Source organism: Anomaloglossus baeobatrachus, chromosome 2, assembly GCF_048569485.1.
Source record: "Anomaloglossus baeobatrachus isolate aAnoBae1 chromosome 2, aAnoBae1.hap1, whole genome shotgun sequence".
NCBI classification, from domain to species: Eukaryota; Metazoa; Chordata; class Amphibia; order Anura; family Aromobatidae; genus Anomaloglossus; species Anomaloglossus baeobatrachus.
In genome coordinates, this window is record NC_134354.1 from 264,952,269 (window position 1) to 264,973,786 (window position 21,518).

The 21,518-nt window shown below is 43.9% G+C and overlaps 1 protein-coding gene across 1 annotated transcript in view; it reads left to right on the top strand.

The window, feature by feature from the left end:
* The first annotated feature begins 270 nt into the window (after positions 1-270).
* CIMAP3 (ciliary microtubule associated protein 3) overlaps positions 271-21,518 on the top strand; it is a 31,319-nt gene continuing 10,071 nt past the window's right edge. The window contains exons 1-5 of the mRNA XM_075333750.1: positions 271-313; positions 512-654; positions 5,028-5,126; positions 18,158-18,291; positions 19,682-19,799. Coding sequence (XP_075189865.1) covers positions 298-313; positions 512-654; positions 5,028-5,126; positions 18,158-18,291; positions 19,682-19,799 — 510 coding nt within the window. The 5' untranslated portion in view covers positions 271-297. The remainder of the gene's footprint in view (positions 314-511; positions 655-5,027; positions 5,127-18,157; positions 18,292-19,681; positions 19,800-21,518) is intronic.

Genomic DNA, 21,518 nt, shown 5'->3' on the forward strand with positions numbered 1-21,518 from the left:
GAATGGTAAAGGGATAAAAGCTGGGGTATACATTTTTTTTAATGTCTCTTAATCTGCTGGAATACAGTATATTTAAGAATGACACACAAAAAAGAAGTGCTAAAAATACTGTATATCTCTACGCCTCTATTAATTTAGGTAATAAATAATAATTGGAAATGTATTAATGGACATATATGACATGCATTGATCTCCAAGCTTCCAGTGCATGCTGTATGTGACCAGCAGGGGGCAGCAAAGTCCTAAACTGAGCCTGTGTGACCATAGAAACGATCAGTACACAAGCTGGAGAGGAGCATGGAGCATGAGCCAGGTAATGCCGGGTCTAGACACCTAGTGTAGATATAACAGAAGGAAATGATCCGTACATGAAGGACAAAATACATCTACTGTAGATCCGCCGATAAGCTTCCAGGCTTTGAAGGCACCAGATGTAATAAACATTACCTTACAATATTCTTCTCTATATTTGATGTTTTTTTCACTTTTTCCCCTGGTTTTCATACTTCAGAAGCTCGGAAGAGAGTCTGCTTTGGCAGCTCCCAGGAAAGAAAACAGTTTCCGTACTTCTGTGCCCCAGACCGCCTGGGTAATGATCTAGCGCCCATCAGAGGAGCCCCAAACCGTGGACCCGGGTGTTATAAGTACGAGGAGGTGGGTAAATATCATTTTCACCTTCCACGTTCACAAATAGCACATTTATGCTTCTATCGCAAACATATTTTCAATATGGAAAAGTGCAGCGTACATACAGTATGAAAGTGAATGAGATTTTGAAGCTGCAGCGCTCCCATTGCACCATGATATAATGTGTAAAATTGTGAACATGACCTATAGAGAGACAGACAGATGCATACGCCTGACCGTTCTGCATTAGCAAATATGTAAATGTATGGGAAACGATAATCTCACAAGAATATGTACACCACGTAGTATACATTTCTGTCACCATTTTTGGCCCATGAAGAAGCCACAGTTGGTGTGATACGTCTCTGAGGCTGTTTCCCAACCCTTCCCTACTAACCGCTATACTAACTTCTTCATGCCTCTTATGCACTTTATCTATATTTTTAGCACTTGTTTATATGTTGTTTATTGGGTAATCTATACTGTTGTTCCCTTTTTCTAGGGACTGTTTATTATTCATTTGTTTGTTTTGGATGAGGCGTATCTTGTATTTCTATATTTGGTTTCTCTGCTGGGATCTTATATTGTATTAAGTGTGTTGAGGGTGTTGAGACCAGGGACATTGATAGATGCCAAGTTTTGTGTCTTTTTTAGTTGGTTTTAGTAGTCTTCTATGGTCTTGAAATTCTTATATTTTTTGTTAAATAAAGTGTATCCTTTATTGTACTTCATCTGATTTGTGAATATACACACAGTCCTTTCTCTTGTCAGATTTCATTTTTGTCACTAGGGACGGAAGATTTGCGGTCGCTGAGGTGCAACCGTATTAGGGCCCTGATGGGTAGGGAGCCCTATACCATGGAGCATCATGATCAGGCAAAAGCACAGCCGCTCTGTGTACGCCAGCAGAAGTTCAGCGCACGTTACATCTTACATTTTTATCTTCCTATAAGTAAAATCTGGATGAATATACCTGCCAGTGGGGCAACATAATGTAGATATACAGTACTTGTTTACATTGTAAAGGTCTATTTAAATATTACCTTTGTGTAAAAATAGTGACAAAAAATGTAATATGTCCACAACATGTGAGCCGAATGCCTGTGTGTTTGCATGTGTGCAGGTATGTCGCCCATTGTATGTGTACACACAAAATTCAGTAAGGCCTCTTTCACACGTCAGTGATTCTGGGACGTTTGTGCTTTTTTTAAAACGTACCAGAATCACTGACATACGCAGACCCATTATAATGAATGGGTCTGCTCACACGTCTGTGATTTTTCACTGCACGTGTCTCCGTGCGGCGTACCCGCGTGTGCGTGTTTGCCGCACGGAGACATGTCCATTTTTTTTCTGGCATCACTGATGTTCCACGGACCACGCAGTGGTGTGGTCTGTGAAACACGTGCCAGAAAAAAACGTGCATATCAAATAAAAATCATTTTTACTCACCCGGCGTCCAGCGATGTCCTCTGCAGCCTGTTCTGCCGGGTGCTTCTGAGCCGGCTCATTATTGTCACGCATATTCATTATGCGCGACACAGCCGATCCGGAAGCAGCTGCTGCGGGGGTCACCGCCGGCCGGATGCTGCACCACGGGAGCGATCAGCACCATGGACAGCGAGAGCGCGCACAGGTGAGTAGTTTTCTAAGTGCAATCACGGGCCACGGAGAACTGAGCCCGGATTGTACGTAGACAACCCACGTGTGCCGTGAATCACGGCACACGCAGGGACATGTGCGTGTTTTACACGCCAGTGAAAAACGTCACTGTTTTTCACTGACGTGTGAAACGGGCCTAACAGTGTATCTGTATGTGCAAAAGTAATGTTGAGATTGTGTCTTGTCTGGGAATGTTCATTCAGACATTTGAGGTATATTCCAATACTGTGACTATATTCACAGCTTGAATACCCGCTGTGGGTCTCCCGACCTAAACTCGACAGGCTCATATATGCCAAACTAGAACCATGATGGACGGAGGTTTGAATGGATCCTTAAAGGGAATATCTTAAGTTTTGCCGCCTAATCTGAGTGCAGCATAATGTAGGGGCATATCCTGATTTCAGCAATGTGTTATGTACTGGGCTGCTTAGTGTAGTTTTGATGAAATCACTGTTTAGTCTGCAGTAGATATCATTACAGGACTACTTGGCCTGCTGCCAGGTAGTCCAGCAAATTCATGAGCTCTGTATAACTGGTAGATCTGCAGAAGAGAAAACATTGATTTTATCAAAATGACAGAAAGCAGCTCAGTAAGTGACACATCACTGGAATCAGGGTCTCTGTCTCTACATTATGCTGATCTCAGATGCAGTAGAAAAAAAAACGGTGACAGATTCCCTTTAAAGGGGGTGTTCTGCAGGAAAATAACATTTAAATGAAGTGTACCCGGCAGTAGCTACAGGTAGAAAATGAAGTTTTATTATCCTGGTAACCGCTCGCTTCAAGTCATCCAGGTGGTGCAGAGAGCAGTTACAGTCATTGCTTACTACAAAGTGAACGTGGGTGTTATCATTCCCCATCACTTTGCATGGCAGCCTGCTCTGCACATAACTCGCACACATATGCTGCAGAGAAGGCATCAAAATAATGGGGAGATATTACAGCCACTACAACATATCCCTATGAGGCTGTTGAATTTCAGTTGGGAGACATGTGGCTAGCCCATGAATCACAGATCATGATCCTTGGATGTAAGATTGTAGAATAACTCCCAGAGCACGAGTAGTATTACCATACTGCCATTCCCTCACGCACATGCAATATTGCAGTATTTTTGTATGAAGTATGATGCTTAAAACTGCCTGACTACAGAGTGCGTTGCCAGGTGCCTATGGGTTTCATAATAAAGTATGCCAGCTAGGCACAAGATAACTGAATTCTTACGTTACGGCACTATTTGCCACAAGCACAGAAGCATGCCACTCTATGGCTTACATTTGCAAGCATCTGAATATTTTGCCTAATCTGTTGTTGTTTTGTTCAGCAGGACCAACCAACTATCTGATGTGTATGGGAGCATCGCTATTGTTCTCAACATAAAATATTGGAAGAGAAGAGACGGGCAGTTGGAATGTCTTTACCCAATCGTTTGTTTTAAAGGGAATCTGTCAGCAGATTTTTGCAATGTAATCTGAAGACAGCGTGCTTTAAGGGTTAACACAGAGATTTCAGCCTTAGGTCTCTTATCACAAAGTGTGTTTTTGTTTACCTGCAATGTTAGTTTAAGCTTCAGGAGCTTTATCATTAGTGGACTGAGGAGCTCCTGAGCTCAAGTGCGACTCCACCGCCTCCTGTGATTAGCAGCTTCTGTCTATAGAAATGTACATAGAGCCTGGTGTGGACAGGGCAACTTTTTAAGCTCTGCTTTATGCTAAAACTAAAATCTTTGATTGTGTCAGAATGGCTGCAATCGGTAATTTAAGTGATATATCATTGGATACATAGCCTCTTTGCCTATGTCATGCTGCTCTCAGATGAGGTAGCAAAAACCTGCTGACAGATTCCCTTTATGGGGCACTAATGCTAGATTCACAATGAATTTGGACAACACTCTTGTGGCTGCATCACAACTTCGGTCTGAAGACGTGAAAAATGGGTTTTGGATGGAAAACTTGATGAGGCCATTAACTTTAATGAAGCAGTCATTTTGTGCTTCCTGGCTTCGAAAGTGCCTGTCTTCTAGACGTGGGCATGAAAGCATCTACTCGCCCTGCCTGGAGTTCAGCCCAAATCCAGTTTTCCAGGGCTTTAGACAGAAGCCCTTACTGAGCCACTGAGATGTGTCAAAAAAAAAGGAGGTTTTCTGCGATTAAATTCACTTTAGTTTACGAAGATGAAGTGAGACAGAATTTAGTAATCTCTTGACTTATTATTCAAATTCTTTTTAAGCTCAAGAAATCATCAGGCGAAAACACGACATTATACTGACTATTAGCCTACATTCTCATTAAAATCGGGCCAGTTGCTCCTGGAATATCATGGTTTAGTTCCACACATACAATATGCGCCAACAATCTCAAATTAACAGCACTGTCTCCTAATTGAACAATAAAAGACGTGTGTATAATGTCCCATTACATTTTTGGGTCTAAATGTTAATTTATACTTACTATACTGTCAGAAATAAGCCAAACAGTTTAACTCTAAATTTGGCCAACCGCTATTTCTCCAAACTGGATTTGGTGAAATAGTTGATGGGGTAAGGAATAGGAAGGGGTACAACAGGGTGCAGGATTGGGGGACTACATTTTAGTGATTAGTGGGAGTTCTATCAGTGGACCCCCAACAATTATATCTATCACTTATCATGCGCAGAGGTGATAAATGTTCTCATATACCGTAACTACGTACAAATGTTCTTTTTTTACTCAAAGACAGTTCTTATGTGTTATTAGGTTACGAGTCTAGAATATCTGCAGGAAAGAAGACCTACGAGTAAGAAAGGGTACACAATGGGAGCCAGGACAGCTCTACGTTTTCCGAAAGACAGTAAGGTAAAAACTCATTCTGAGCACGAAAGAATAACACATTACTAGAAACAACCTGGCTGTAGAAACAGTCTACAATCTATAATACTTCATGTAGTGTGGGCGACAATAAACACTTGTAAAATCCAGTATGAGTCCATCATCATCCTTGGGATAATTATTTAGGATTTTAAGGGAATAGCAGAAACACTAACCGAAGATGTGTAATAGCGAATTTTTTATATGTTATATGTATGGAATCTTGGGTACAATTAATATTTCTTTATGAAAAACATTGCATGAGGTGCTTGTAAGCTTGGGGTGAGGACCCTCTACTCTACATACTAGGTCCGTGTGAAACAAATCTGCGCAGCCCAATTGATTTACTTTGGTTAGTGTGTTGTCCAGCTCGGACAGCGCTCGTTAGTAATATCCGCTCATCTGAACGAGTCCTGATGGCTGAAACAGATGCTCAGTATTTGCTGGTCACAAAAATAAAACATACTATCGGTATTATTCTAAGATAATACCACCAATATAAATATAACAGATATCAGCATACTGTTACTGAGCAACACACAGTATAAAAATACCAGTGTCAACAATAACATAACTAACAAATTACACCACCGACAATGACCACTAACATTATTTGTCTACTGATAATGAGTAAATGAGTAAAAACCACTGTACAAAGTCCAATGTTCCCATTATCTGAAATATTGTATAGGAAAATCCTCTGCATGGTAAAATTGCACACTAAAAATATGTATGCCCTCTGTAATTGTCCAATAAAGTAATAGTGCTCACATTTTCCCCCACCCACCTGTATGTCCCTTTACTAGTTATAATACTCTGAGTGCCCTATAATGTAAGAATACCACTTAAGTGTCCAATTAACATTTAATATTGTCTTGTGCTCCTAAAAACTGATGATGTTCCCACCTTCCCCCACATGCAGTATTATGTCCCCACAGCCCCCCACACACAGTATGATGGCACACACAGTCCCCCACATAATATGATGTTCCCCAAAGCAACCCATCCAGTATGATGACCTCCTCAATCCCCCTCACACAGTATGATAGCGTCATTGCCCATTTATACACAGTATGATGCCCACATATCCACCTACACAAAATAGGATTCCTCCCCACACAGTAAAATCTCCCAAGATTCTAAGGCACAGTCATCACTTGAAGTCTATAATGTTCTGCATGAGCTACTGCCATTCTGTAGGTACCAAGCCTAAAACAACCTGCGGACTACAGAACAGAAGGCAGAAGGGAAGGGACACTCCCTGCTCTATTGCAGAGTTTAATAGTGCATGCCGATAGAGTTACACTGACAAGCAAAAGAGTAACAATGTTTTGAACTTTTGACTTTCAGGCTACATATCTCACCATCAACTACAGCTTCAAATGTGAGACTACCTTCATTTTATAGACAATCATCTTGGCTATCTAAGACATAAATTTGACTTGCAACTATTTATGCAAATTCTTGTTTTGTCACTGCATTGTAACCGTTTTGCTCCTAAATAATCAACATTTTAATTTTTATTATTTTGTTAGAATTTTTAAATCCACCTTTGGCTTTCAACATTGTCTAAACCCTTCTATACATGTCTTCGATCAGATTCAAGCATTTATCAACTTAAATTTGATCCCAGGTCTCTTCTACAAGTGCTCAATGTAGGTGCATGCTGGTTTATTTACTTTGGTATGTATACAGCTTTCTGTTCAACTCTACCCACAAGTGTTCAATTGAGTTGATCTCTGGGGACTGTGGGGGCCAATCTAGACCCTCTACTTCATTGTCATTGGACCAGTTCTACGCCAAACGTATGCTTCCAGTCGTTGTCCTGTTGCAACAACACTATTTCATACCAATAGTACTTGAGGGTATGAAGTAACTAGTCTTGTAGGATACTCACATGTAGCTTACCATTGAGACCACTATTAAGCCTGATCAAGTATCCCATGCCTTTGCCTATGAAGCAACTTCATATCATCATTTTTTCTCCTCTGAACTTGACAGTTCTGTTAATTTCTCAATCTGTTAGCCCATTTTTCCCTTTGCTTCTTCTAGACCCATTTGCACCCATCAGAGCCTAGTTTGTTGACTTTCATCTCATCGCTCCAAATCACCCATTTCCAATCTTCTGCTGTTCAATTTATATACTTTCTTCCAAATACGAACCGTCACTTCTCATGCAATATTAAAGTCGAGTCGTCTTCACCTTTTTTCTGGCCACCATTCCGGACTTGTGTAATGTTCATAGTATGGTGCTTGCATGGTCATCTATGGTATGATCTCACTATTATGAAGCATATGAGCCACCTCCACTGCCGTGTTTGTCGCACCAGAACTGATAGACATAGAGATGAGTCAACTTCAATGGATAGATAGACTTTATTTCATACTAGAAGGTGGCCCGATTCTAACGCATTGGGTATTCTAGAATTTATTGTGTAATTAATGTATGATTTTTGTTATATATAGATGTTGTTGTGTGTAGTTGTCAGTGTTTCTGCAGGGCACTGTAAATGTTCTGGGTGTTGTCTGGGTGTGGGGGTGTGTGAGAGCGGTGTTGTTTGTGTGTTGCGTTGTGTGTGTTGCGTTGTTTGTGAAGCACTGTGTGTCTGCAGCGTTGTGTGTGTGGTGCTGTGTATGTTGCACGGTTTGTGTGGGGTTTGTGTGTGATTTGGGGGAAGTATGTTTTCTATGGTGAGTGTGGGTGTTTTGGGGGGGATGTATGTTTTGTGCATTGTGTGTGTTGGAGGAGTAGTCCTGGGGAGAGAGGAGTATAATAGGAGGAGTAGTCCTGGGGGGAGAGGAGTATAATAGGAGGAGTAGTCCTGGGGGGAGAGGAGGATAATAGGAGTAGTCCTGGGGAGAGAGGAGTCTAATAGGAGTAGTCCTGGTGAGAGAGGAGGATAATAGGAGGAGTAGTCCTGGGGGGAGAGGAGTATAATAGGAGGAGTAGTCCTGAAGGTGAGGAGTATAATAGGAGGAGTAGTCCTGGAGGTGAGGAGTATAATAGGAGGTGTAGTCCTGGGGGGAGAGGAGTATAATAGGAGGAGTAGTCCTGGAGGTGAGGAGTATAATAGGAGGAGTAGTCCTGGGGGGAGAGGAGGATAATAGGAGGAGTAGTCCTGGAGAGAGAAGAGAATAATAGGAGGAGTAGTCCTGGGGGGAGGAGTCTAATAGGAGGAGTAGTCCTGGGGGGAGAGGAGTCTAATAGGAGGAGTAGTCCTGGGGGGAGAGGAGTCTAATAGGAGGAGTAGTCCTGGGGAGGAGTCTAATAGGAGAAGTAGTCTTGGGGGGAGGAGTCTCATGGCCGAGCGGGCACAGTGTGCGGGGGGCGTGGTCGAGTGGGCACAGTGTGCAGGGGGCGTGGCAGAGCGGGCACAGTGTGCGGGGGGCGTGGCCAAGCGGGCACGATCTGCAGGGGGCGTGGCCGAGCGGGCACAGTGTGTGGGGGGGCGTGGCCGAGCAAGCACAGTTTGTGGGGGCATGGCCGAGCAAGCACAGTGTGTGTGGGGGGCATGGCCGAGCGGGCACAGTGTGCGGGGGGCATGACCGAGCGGGCACATCCTGCGGGGGGCGTGGCCGAGCGGGCACAGTGTGTGGGGGGCGTGGCCGAGCAAGCACAGTTTGTGGGGGGCGTGGCCGAGCAAGCACAGTTTGTGGGGGGCGTGGCCGAGCAAGCACAGTGTGCAGGAGGCATGGCCCAGTTTACAGTGTGCGGTGGGCGTGGCCGAGCGGTCACAGTGTGTGGGGGCATGGCCGAGCGGGCACAGTGTGCGGGGGGCGTGGCCGAGCGGGCACAGTGTGCGGTGGGCGTGGCCGAGCAGGCACAGTGTGCGGGGGGCATGGCCAAGTGGGCACAGTGTGCGGGGGGCGTGGCCGAGCGGGCACAGTGTGCGGGGGCGTGGCAAAGCGGGCACAGTGTGCGGGGGGCATGGCCGAGCCGAGCCGAGTGACCAATGTGACGGTTGTCATTGTAATGACTCATTTTGGAGCAAGACAGACATATAGACTGACAGAATAAGGCAATTATATATATATATATATATATATATATATATAAATATATATATATATATATATATATAGATTCTTACAACTGTATTGCACTCAGATGATGCAGTTTGGCAGTTTTCTGAGCCGAAAGACCACAATCGATGAGCTGGATGCTGCTGCTTCTCTTTTCTTGGGAAATCTTCTTTATGGCTGCTCCTCAATTTAAACCAGTAAATTTTGCTTGTGAATCAACCTAAGAACATACTGAGCTATTGGGGAATGTGAGAACAGGTTGTAATTTGCAGTATGGAGGAAGTAAAAGATTTTTTCACCAATAGGAGCAAAATTGTAACAATGCAATTACATGAGAAGAATCTGCATAACCAATGATATGCTAAATAGTTGCAATTTATGTATGAGATAGCCAAGATCATGGTCTATAAAATGATGGTATGCAGCATACAGGTGTGTCCACAGCACCTCAGGTAAAGAAACCTTTCCACAGAGGCAGGGACGCAGGTCAATCCAAGGGATTCCCTTGGCCAAATCATACCAAAATAGCAGACAGTATCTCAGGGGGTATTTTCAGTGTGGTCTAATTCATCAAAAACTGTGACGTTTCACCGTACAAATTTTTTTTTCAGGCATCCTTGAAAAAGCCCATTTGTAGGGTGAAACATCGCAGTTTTTTATTAATTAAACCACACTGAAAATACTACTTGGGATGCTGTCTGCTTATTTGGTATAAACTGATAGTAGTCTCACTTTTAAAACTGCGGTGGATGGTGAGATATGCAGCCTGAAAGTCAAAAGTTCAAAACTTTGTTACCCATTTGTTCGTCAGTGTATATGTGGCTGTTGCTCCTGGTGGCCCCCATGATATAAGTGGGGCTAAGGTGACCGCTTCCTCTGCTTCCCTGGTAGCTAAGCGACTGGTGCCTATATGCAGGCTGCCTGATGTTCTCTGCATACTTTCAAACTTTCAAAAGGCCATGGTCTTAAAAAGTCCTGTGGCTTTGTGAAGTAGTTATAACACAAGCAAACTTCTAAGTATGGAAGATATACACATTGTTGAAAAGCAGTTCATAACAAAATATCATTCTCCATCATAGCAAACTAAAATTAATAATGTCATCCCAAAAAATCTCCTTTAGTGGAGGCAGAATTACAAGAAGTTTTAAAGCTAGCCAAGTGCATAAGTTAGCGCTTGACCGTACATTCTTTGACATATAGCTTTCGCCTGACTACCTTCAACATACAGTTGAAACCAGTTTACAAGTTTACATACACTATCTAAAAAGACAGATATGCGTGTTTTTCTCACTATCTGACATGAAATCCGAATAAGGCCGGTTTCAGACGTCCGTGTTTAATCAGGTACAAGCCACATTATTATTATTATTATTATTATTATTTATTATTATAGTGGCATCAATTCCATGGGGCTTTACATGTGAAAGGGGTATACATAATAGGGACAAGTACAATAATCATAAACAATACAAGGCACAGACTGGTACAGGAGGATAGAGGTTCCTTGCCGCGAGGGCTCACAGTCTACAAGGGATAGGTGAGGATACAGTAGGTGAGGGTAGAGCTGGTTGTGTGGCGCTATATCAGACTGAGGGTTACAGCAGGTTGTAGGCTTGTCGGAAGAGGTGCGTCTTCAGGTTCATTTTGAAGCTTGTCAAGGTAGGCGAGAGTCTGATATGTTGTGGCAGAGCATTCCAGAGTATGGGGAAGGGACGGGAGAAATCTTGGATGCAATGGTGGGAAGAGGAGATGAGAGGGGAGTAGAGAAGGAGATCAGGTGAGGATCGAAGGTTTCGTGCAGGTTAGTACCAGGAGACTAGGTCAGAGATGTAGGGATGAGACAGGTTGTGGATAGCTTTGTAGGTCATACTTAGGGTTTTGAACTGGAGTCGTTGAGCAATGGGAAGCCAGTGAAGGGAAAAGGGTGGCCACAGAGTAGGAGGTTGCAATATTCCAAGCGGGAGAAAATAAGGGCATGTACTAGGGTTTTTGCAGCTTCTTTGGAAAGGAATGTAAGCATCCGGGAAATATTTTTGAGTTGGAGGTGGCAGGAGGTGAAGAGGGCTTGGATGTGTGGCTTGAAAGAGAGATTAGAGTCTAGGATTACTCCCAGGCAGCGAGCACGTGGCACTTGGGAAAGTGAGCAACCATTGACATTGATGGATATGTCAGGTGGGGAGGTTGAGTGAGGAGGAGGAAAGACAATGAATTCTGTTTTGTCCATGTTCAGTTTTAAGAATCGAGCAGAGAAAAAGGATGAAATAGCAGACAGACATTGTGGGATTTTGATTAGTAGGGAGGTGATGTCAGGTCCAGGGAGGTAGATCTGCGTATCATCAGCGTAGAGATGATACTGAAAGCCGTGGGACTCTATGAGCTATCCCATGCCAAAGGTGTAAATGGAGAACAGCAGGGGTCCAAGAACTGAACCTTGGGGGACACCAACAGATAGGGGGTGAAATGAGGAAGTAGTGTGAGAGTGGGAGACGCTGAAAATTCGATTGGTTAAGTATAAGGAGATCCAAGATAGCGCCAAGCCTGTGATGCCCTGAGACGAGAGAATTTGTAGTAGAAGGGAGTGGTCTACTGTGTCAAAGGCAGATGACAGGTACAGGAGGAGGAGGACAGAGTAGTGTTGCTTGGATTTTGCGGTTAGTAGGTCGTTAGTGACTTTGGTTAGGGCAGTTTCAGTGGAATGATGGGGTCGGAAGCCAGATTGTAAACAGTCAAAGAGGGAGCAGGAAGAGAGGTGGGAGGACAGTTCAAGATGGACATGCTTTTCCAATAGTTTTGAGGCATATTGGAGGAGTGATATGGGGCGATAGTTTGACACAGAGGAAGGGTCAAGGGAAGGCTTTTTGAGGATGGGTGTGATGGAGGCATGTTTAAAGCCTGAAGGGAATACACTAGTTGTTAGTGATAGGTTGAAGAGATGGGTTAGGGTCGGGATGAAGACTGTCGTGAGATTGGGGATGAGGTGGGATGGGAGTGGGTCAAGCAGACAGGTGGTGAGATGTCATCTTGAGAGTACAGTGAAAAGATGGTCTTCTGTCATGGTGGAGAAGCTGGTTATGGTCATATGATCATATAGTCACATGCATGGTTATCGTCATACGTGTGTCATACGTGTGTCACGCGTATGTCACACACGTGACATCTGTGTTTGCATACGTGAGATATGTACCGGAGAAAACACGGGTGTGATGGTGGGATATTGTGGATTGTATACCATTTTGTGTGGGTTAATGTTTGGGCACGGTTCACTGACCATTCTGTATTCCGTATGTGTACTGTACATTGTCCTATTTGCAAGTTTAATTCCTCCCAGCCTTTTGTTCCTAAGTTGGGGGAGGGGTGTGAGAGCCACCTACTGTAAACTCTCTGCTTACCTGAAGAATTTGTCAGTCTGTGTGGAACTTGAAGAGAGAAGGAAGAAGATTGAACCTCTGACGGAAGCTGTGGCTTCTCAGAGAGACAAGGACATTTATTTATCGCTTTCTGGACTATATTCGTGTGTTTTTACTAATTTTACCCTCGGTTTTGTGGATTATGTTATGGATCATCTTGATTTACTTGGAATAAATGCTCTTTGGATTGTACAGCCATCTCTCGCTCTGTTGATTGTGTTATATGGGAGAAGGACCCCGTGACAACTGGTGGCAGCGGGGGATCAACTGAGTGCAGCCTAATGGAGATCCACCAACAGAGTGTATACAGAAACTGGACCGCATCCAGTCTAAAGTAGAGAGCCAAAGATCTGGGCCTGAGCTACCAGGGACTGAGTAAAGAAGCCTTAATTGATCTACTTGTGGGTGAGAGCCAGTCCACCTCCTCCCAGATGTCTGATGGACAAACACTGGGGACGGGGATCCCTGCCCCAAAAAGCCAGTGGGTGGTGTGGTTCGAAGAAGAGATGGCAGCTCTTTGCCCCGGTGTATCTCAGGAATAAAAGGAGCAGGCTGCTCGCCAAGCACAGAGGAGACAAGAAGCAATGGAGTCCGACAGAGAGAGTAATGTGAGTTGGAGTGTAAACCCAGCGAAACAGGAGCCTGTACGGATTACCCAGGTGGACTTCAAGCCATTTGATGAAGGTTCCGGAGATGTGGAAGGGTTCTTCAAGGACTTTGAGCAGCAGTGTGTCATGATGGAGGTTCCCCACTCTGGCTGGATGCGTTTGCTAGTGGGACTCCTGAACGGAAGCCTGGCAGAGGCTTATCGCACCATTGACTCACAGCAGAATCGGGATTACAGCATTGTAAAGCAGACTATCCTGGATTACCATGCCATCACCCCAGACTCACATAGGGCACAGTTCCGAGATCTCCCATGCACCACAGGGGGATCGTTTAGGATGTATGCTCATAAGATGTCCCAGGCATGTCGGAGATGGCTGGAAGCGGAAGACGCCTTCACTTTGGAAGACGTTATACAGGTATTTCTTATAGAATAATTTCTTTCCAAGTGTCCCTCAGAAATACGGGAATGGGTCAGAGAGCGCACGCTGTGCACCTTGGATGGAGCTGCAGCCCTGGCTGATGAGACCGTTACTATCCGACCGCAATGGAGGGGGCTTGTGGACAATAAGACACAGCCTGCTCCAGCTCCCCGGCCCTCTCCAGTTATGTCTTCCCCTCCAACCAGCCACAGGCCGATGATAACTACTGCACACAATCCTGCGCCCCAACAGTTCCGACCACGCCCTGGGGGGATCACAGAGAGGAGATGTTATGGTTGCGTACAACTTGGGCACCTGCAATCCAGTTGTCCCACAAGGACTCGGAGGGAGCCCCATGCACCTCCATCTCGTCCAGTATAATTTGTGCATTCCATCCCGCCTGAGGAAGAGTTACCACCACCTCCACCGGAGTGTACCGCTGACCCCTGCACCATAGATGCAGGGGCCAGCAGGTGTTGGAGTGTATGGACTCTGGCCTTTGTCACCAGGTTCTCCTATTGCCTTCTCAAGAATGCATATTAGAAGGATTTCGACGCAGAGATGTTATCGATGTGGGCAGCCTGGGCATTTCCAAAACACTTGCCCTGCTGGTCGATTGAGGAATGACCGTGCACCAAATCGACCTGTTGGTTCTCTGCAGCTGAATACAAGGTGGGAAGAGTTCTCACCCCTTCAAGTTGACTTGCCTAATGACTCAGACACTCATGGTTGGCCACTAGGGGTTTATGGGGTGCGAGCCACAGCCCCGAGTTCCTCTCACCATCAAATTAAGCACTTACAAGAGGTTGTGCTGGATGGACAGAGAGTCATTGGATTTTGTGACTCTGGGACATTTCTCACAATAGCTAATCCCCAAGTGGTTTGGCCAGAGGCGATACATCATGGACCAGGGATTGTTGTTGAATTGGCTGGAGGACAAAGGAGGAATATCCCAAAGGCGACTGTAGATCTGGACTTTGGCTTAGGGATCAAGCAATGTGTGGTTGGGGTGATGAGCGGCCTGCCTGCAGATATTCTCCTTGGAAATCATGTGGGAGATCTACAATGCCGATTTGTGGGTGCAGGAAACACAGTTTGAGTGAAGGAGGACACAAAGGGAAACTTGTCTTTCCAACCCTACTGCTTTACAAGGGACTATCTACAGCTTCTCCATCACCACACCAGAACGCTGATAGACTGTCCCGGCAAGAAGAACCATAAACCATCCACAGCTGAGCAACATGGACTTAAGTGAGATGGCCAGCGGTCTGTGTAGAACTTATGGCATACTCACTTATTCAGAAGGAGGGAGAGGTTGTGGTGGTGGGATATTGTGGATTGTATACCATTTTGTGTGGGTTATTGTTTGGGCACGGTTCACTGACCATTCTGTATTCCTTATGTGTACATTGTCCCATTTGCAAGTTTAATTCCTCCGCTGCCAGCCTTTTGTTCCTAAGTTGAGGGAGGGGGCGTCAGAGCCACCTACTGTAAACTCTCTGCTTACCTGAAGAATTTGTCAGTCTGTGTGGAACTTGAAGAGAGAAGGAAGAAGATTGAACCTTTCAGGGAAGCCGTGACTTCTCAGAGAGACAAGGACATTTATTTATCGCTTTCTGGACTATATTCATGTGTTTTTACTAATTTTACCCTCGTTTTTGTGGATTATGTTATGGATCGTCTTGATTTACTTGGAATAAATGCTCTTTGGATTGTACAGCCATCTCTCGCTCGATTGATTGTGTGATATGGGAGAAGGACCCCGTGACAACGGGTCTTTGAAATAAAAAGATATTCTACATTTACCTGTATCCAGTGCTGTTTTCTTTGGCTCTGCTGCCTCCTGCTTCTGACCACCACTCATTATATTCATTGATTATTCACTGCACCTCAGACCTGGAAGCCAGAGCATCGCGGGGACAGTACCGCTGAGAACAGCATCACGGCAACAGGTGAGTATTCAGCAAGCAGTGTGTGTGCAGTGACGTTTAGGAGGTCATTGGAGTTCCCAATGAACTCTGATGATATCCTGATGACACCCCCGCAACAGCCGGGCTACAGAGGGTGTCAGGATAGTGACTTCATGGGTTCATCAGAGTTCATTGGGAACTCTAATGAGTCCCCGATGCTTTCCCCGCAATGCTCCGGCTTCCAGGCCCTCACTACACACACACAGACACACACACACATACATGTATACACTGAACACATATACATACATATATATACACACATAGCAGACACATATGGATACACCGAGCACATACACACACATAGCGCACATGCATGTACACACTGAACACAGACACACACATATGTCTTTTCTCTCACACACACACACACACACACACACACACACTGCTGGATACTCACCTGTCCCCAGCGATGCGGTCCCCGACTCTTCTCCGGCTTACAGCTCCTCAGTGCAGAAAATAATCAATGAGTATAATGAGCGGCAGTCAGAAGCAGGAGGCAGCAGAGCCAAAGACAGCATCGCTGGATACAGGTAAATATAGAAAATATTTTTATTTAAAAGACCCATGTTTTCTCCGGTACGTGTCACACTGATGTCACACGGATCACATCAGTGTGCAATCCGTGTGACACTCGTGCTGCCGGGGAAAAAACTGACATGTCTCCGTGTCTGCCTGCGGTGCCATGAGGGGTCACACAGTTCATGTAAAAACACTGCCGTGTGAGTAACTCCAGAGAATAACATGGGTACATGTGGCATCCGTGTTAAAATCGGATGTCATATGTACCTGAAACACGGACGTCTGAAACCGGCCTAAACTTTCCCGTTTTATCTCAATTAGGAACCAAAATTATTTATATTTGCCAAATGCCAGAATAATGAGAGAGAGGCATTTAAGGTATTTTTATTACTTATTCTGCAAAGTCAAACGTTTACAGACATTTCATTAGAATTTGGTACCATTGCGCTCAAGTTGTATGACTTGGGTCAAACGTTTTGGATATCCTTCCACAAGCTTCTCACAATAGTTTGTAGGAATTTGGGCCCATTCCTCCTGACAGAGATGTAACTGAGCCATGTTTTTATGTCCCTTTTGCCCATACATTTTCAATAGGATTGAGATGAGGGCTTTGTGATGGACACTCCAAAACATTGACTTTGTTATCCTTAAGCCACTTTGTAACCAGTTTGGCATTATGCTTCGGGTCATTGCCATTTGGAAGAACCATTTCTACCCAAGCTTCAAATGCCTGGCTGGTGTCTTGAGGTGTTGCTTCAGTATTGCCAAATAATCTTCTTTCCTCATGATGCCATCTATTTTGTGATGTGCACCAGTCCTTCCTGCAGCAAAACAACCCCACAACATGATGCTGCCAACCCCGTGTTTCACAGTTGAGATGGTGTTCTTAGGCTTCAAAGTTTCTCCCTTTTTCGTCCAAAAGTAGCAATGGTCATTATGACCAAACAGTTACATTTTAGTTTCGTCAGACCACAGGAAAGGTCTCCAAAAATGAAAGGCCTTTGTTCCTGTGTGCATTTGCAAACATTAATCTGGCTTTTTATGTTTCTTTTGGAGTAATGGTTTCTTCCTGGCACAGTGGCCTTTCAGTCCATGTTGATACAGTACTGGATAATGACACAATCTTACCAGCTTCCGCCAGCATTTTCACAATGTCATTAACTTTTGTTCTTGGATTCATATGCACATATCTGAGCAAAGCACGTTCATCTCTGATACATAGAACCTGTCTCCTTCCTGAGCGGTATGATGGCTGGACATTCCATTCTTGTTTGTACAGATGAATACTTGTGCAAGTTCACAATTCTCTTCCTGAGATCTTGGCTGATCTCTTTTGACTTTCCCATGATACTACACAAAGAAGCAATGTTTTTCAGATGTGCATTAAAATACATCCTCATGTGTGTCTCTAATTAACTCAGATGTTGCCAATAAACCTATCAGAAGCTTCCAAAGACATGGCATCATCATAGGCTTTCCCATATTATTTAAATGCATTGTACTATTAGTGTATGTAAACTTTTGACTTTGAGAGAGAATGTTTTAAAGCATTTTAAATACTTTCTGCATTGTTCTGGCATTTGGCAAGTATAAATAACTAGCTGTAGTACCCGGCATTGCCTGAGATAGTAACTGTCTTTCTGATTCTCTCCCACGCTCCTCTCTCCCTATCTCTCTCCCTGTCTGTCTCCCTCTCTCCCTGTCTGTCTGCCTCTGTCTGTCTTCCTTTCTCCATCTGTCTGCCTCTCTCCCTCTCTGTCTGTCTGTCTCTGTCTACATGTGTCTCTGTCTGTCTCTGTCTCTTCCCTCTCTGTCTCTGTCTTTCTCTATCTGTCTCTCTGTCTATATTTCTCTGTCTCTCTCTATGTGTCTCTGTCTGTGAGTCTCTGCCTGTCTGTCTATCTAGCTATCTAGTGCATGTTGGGGCTACACACTGGGATCTAGCAAATTCTTGTTCTCTCAGCCACAGTTACTGCCATATTTAACATTAAGGGGTGCTTTCTGATGTTAAATCATTTCAAGCTTTTACTTATTTACATTTTTAGTAAACCTGTTGCATTTTCTAGATGCAGACACCAAGTCCTGCAGAATATCAGTCATTCTGGTCCAGAGAGCGCTCATTCTCACCAAGTTACGTTCCTTTTAACATTAAAGCTCTACGATTTCCCGATAAGAAGACAGATATCATCTTAAACCCTAGGTAATGTCTATATTTCTAGAACAAAATAATAATATTCATTTTCATAATTTAGAAGGGTCTGTTGTACGGCATGGATACTACAAAAAAGTAGTATGCATCAAGTCCTACAGATATCATTAGGTATTAAGGTAGACTGATTGCTAGATAACAATAGCTATTTTATTTAAAACACTGTTATCCTCCTGAAAAATAAATAATTTTCTAAAAATAAATAATGAAATAATTGTGACAAAAAGCTATATACCTATATACCTTAAGCAAATGACTCTGGTAAAAGATTTCCAATAGCATTCCAAGCAACAAGCCATAATCCTAGCACCGTCAACCAGCTCTGTACAGTGTAAAGCCTCAATATCATGCATCTCTGACTAAAAGAACACTCTCTAGAATATTTATGTAGCCGTTATTAGTGTATACAGTGACAACTCATAAAAGTTCAACTGACAATTGAGGGACTGGGTGAACATACCGCTTCTCCCTGGTTCTGTAAGACAATATAGCTTGAGGAAATGATCGAGTGCTACACTTTGTGATTGTCGGGTCTCTTGCCTGTCAATTACCTCTGGGAAGAGTCGGCTGGGCACAGTGCTGGTCTAGTCTCGTCTCCCTGTATGCGCTGTTGATAAGGAGAATCCCACAGTTTCGGGAAATCTTCCAGTGAATGTCTGCTGAATCCCAAATCAAAAGTAAATGAGCGCTAGCAGGAGGAAGTCAGACCACACAAAGATTATTGGTATAAACTCCTCACTCAGTAGGAGGTGCACACCCAGTCGTCCTTTTTTGTTATACACAAGCCTTTTATAAATCAATAGTGGGTTGATCCCTTAGAAGCACACGCAGAAAGGATATGTTGTTTAATATAAAAAATGCCAAACTGCTAGGAATTCTTCTATGTCCATATTTGGGATTTCCTCTTCAACCCACCATGGCTCGCAGGGTCATTGTCACGTAGCACCCCAGTCATTGATCCGAACTTGCGCAGATGTAGCCAGTCATCATCATCAATATCTTCATTCTGTTCCCTTATATTAGACATCAGCTGAAGGCTTCGGTGTACAACATACCTGCTTCCTGAAACGCTACAATAATCAGAAAACAGGCTCTATCCTGTTACTCATATATAAAAGAAAGCTTAGTTATAGAAAAGCATATAGAAAACTATATTGTATTCTCATAGTAGAAAAGTATATATAAAAATATATTGTATTCTCACACTGTAATGTCTACATGATAACGAGTAATGTGAACATTGTCATGACAATTTTTACCAGTAAGTTTAGTTATAACTAGTATGTTGCAGCATTATGTCTGGAACCTTCTTTTGTGCTATGCATCTAGTTTACTAAACATTCTCAATCTTACTACAAATGACAAATGAATATCCTTCTAGTCCTGGGACATATGAACATTCTACTAATCAGGGCAGGAAAGTGTCTTGGCCAGGAAGGTTTGGATCACCTGAGTGGTCGGTGGTGCCATCTCTGGAAAAGAAAACACTAAGGACAGAGGTAAGAGTCACAAATTACAATACGAATTCCTCGGGATATGTCTGAAAGCTTTAATCTACTTATTTAATACCCTGTTTCCCCGAAATAAAACACTGTCTTATATTTTTTTTTGCTCCGAAAAAAGAACTAAGTCTTATTTTCAGGGTATGTCTTATTATCAAGGAGACATGGTTGGGGGTAAGTTTACCCCCCACAAAAAGCATTCCACCCCTTCCCAGGATCGTCATACTTACCAGCCCCGGGCGTCTGTATGGCTCCCAGATCTCGCTGTGATCTCCCAGCAGCTGTGCTGCATGCCTCCCCTGCATCTGGCCGACACACATACTTCAGCTCACACTCACACATCAGATAGCATACACACACACACACAAACAAACGCATCAGATAGCATACACTCATATAGAAAGAAACACACACACACACACACACCAGATAGCATACACTCATATAGACACACGCACATCAGATTTCACATCATTCCTCCCTGTGATCTCGGTGCAGCATGCTGTCCTCCCCTGCATCTGACTGACACACATATCAGAACACACACTCACACATTAGATAGCATACACACACACATCAGATTTCACATCATTCCTCCCTGTAACCTCTGGTGGGCGCTCAAGGCAGCTGTGCTGCACGCCGTTCTCCTCTGCCTCTTGCCGACACTCACACATCAGAACACACACACACACATCCGATCCCATACACTCACAAAATCGCACATACCTGTACAATCATCTGCACACACACTCACAACATCCGGAGATACCATGTGCTTCCGGTCATGTGATGCAAGGTCCTGGAAGCTCACTGCACAGTGCACAGCATTGCAGGACCTTACACATGCTGAGAAGCAAGCGATATTGCTGAGTGTGGTGAGTGTGTGTATGCGATCTGTAGTGTGTGTGTGATCTGATGTGTGTGTTCCACCGCAGGACCTTGATGCGCTCCCCTGCTCCCAATCAGCGTCTGGTGAGTATGATCGCGGGGTCTTCTCTCTTCTTCTCTCTTTTGGGGTTGTCCGCTGTCTATAATGAAGTGTCCTGCTGTATTCTTTAACTTTTTTACCGCTGCATGGACACTTCATTATTGAACCGCGACTAGGTCTTATTTTCAGGGGATGTCTTATATTTAAGCCTCCCTGAAAACTCCTGCTAGGTCTTATTTTCAGGGGGAGATCTTATTTTTGGGGAAACACAGTATAAGTGCTTCTACAAGATGACATGCATGAATAGAAAATATCATAAAGATGACAAAATATTTAAATGGCATATGCAAGTATGTGGTCTGAAAATGACATGATTGTGTTTGTGTGTAGAATCCACACACCGGGTCAGACTGGCCCTCCTTAATGACAGATGATCCTCCAGCAGACCCAGACTCATACACAATAATGAGGCCTAATGATCCAGTAGAAGAACACGTCAATTGTAGTCAGTACTCTACACATGGTAAAGAAGCACTTCAACATTTTTTCCACACATAGGGCTCAAGCACACAATCGTATTATTGGTTCGATTGCAAATCGCTAAAAAAGCGGATCACACTCAGACCATTGTCATTCAATGAGGCAGTTCAGACAAACAATTTTGTTTCACTAACCAATTTGACTTGTGAAAAAAATAGCAGCATTGCATCTGAGAATCAGATGGCACTCACCAATTAAAGTCTGTGGGCCAGTGAAAAAAAAATAGAATCACACACAGATTTTCATGG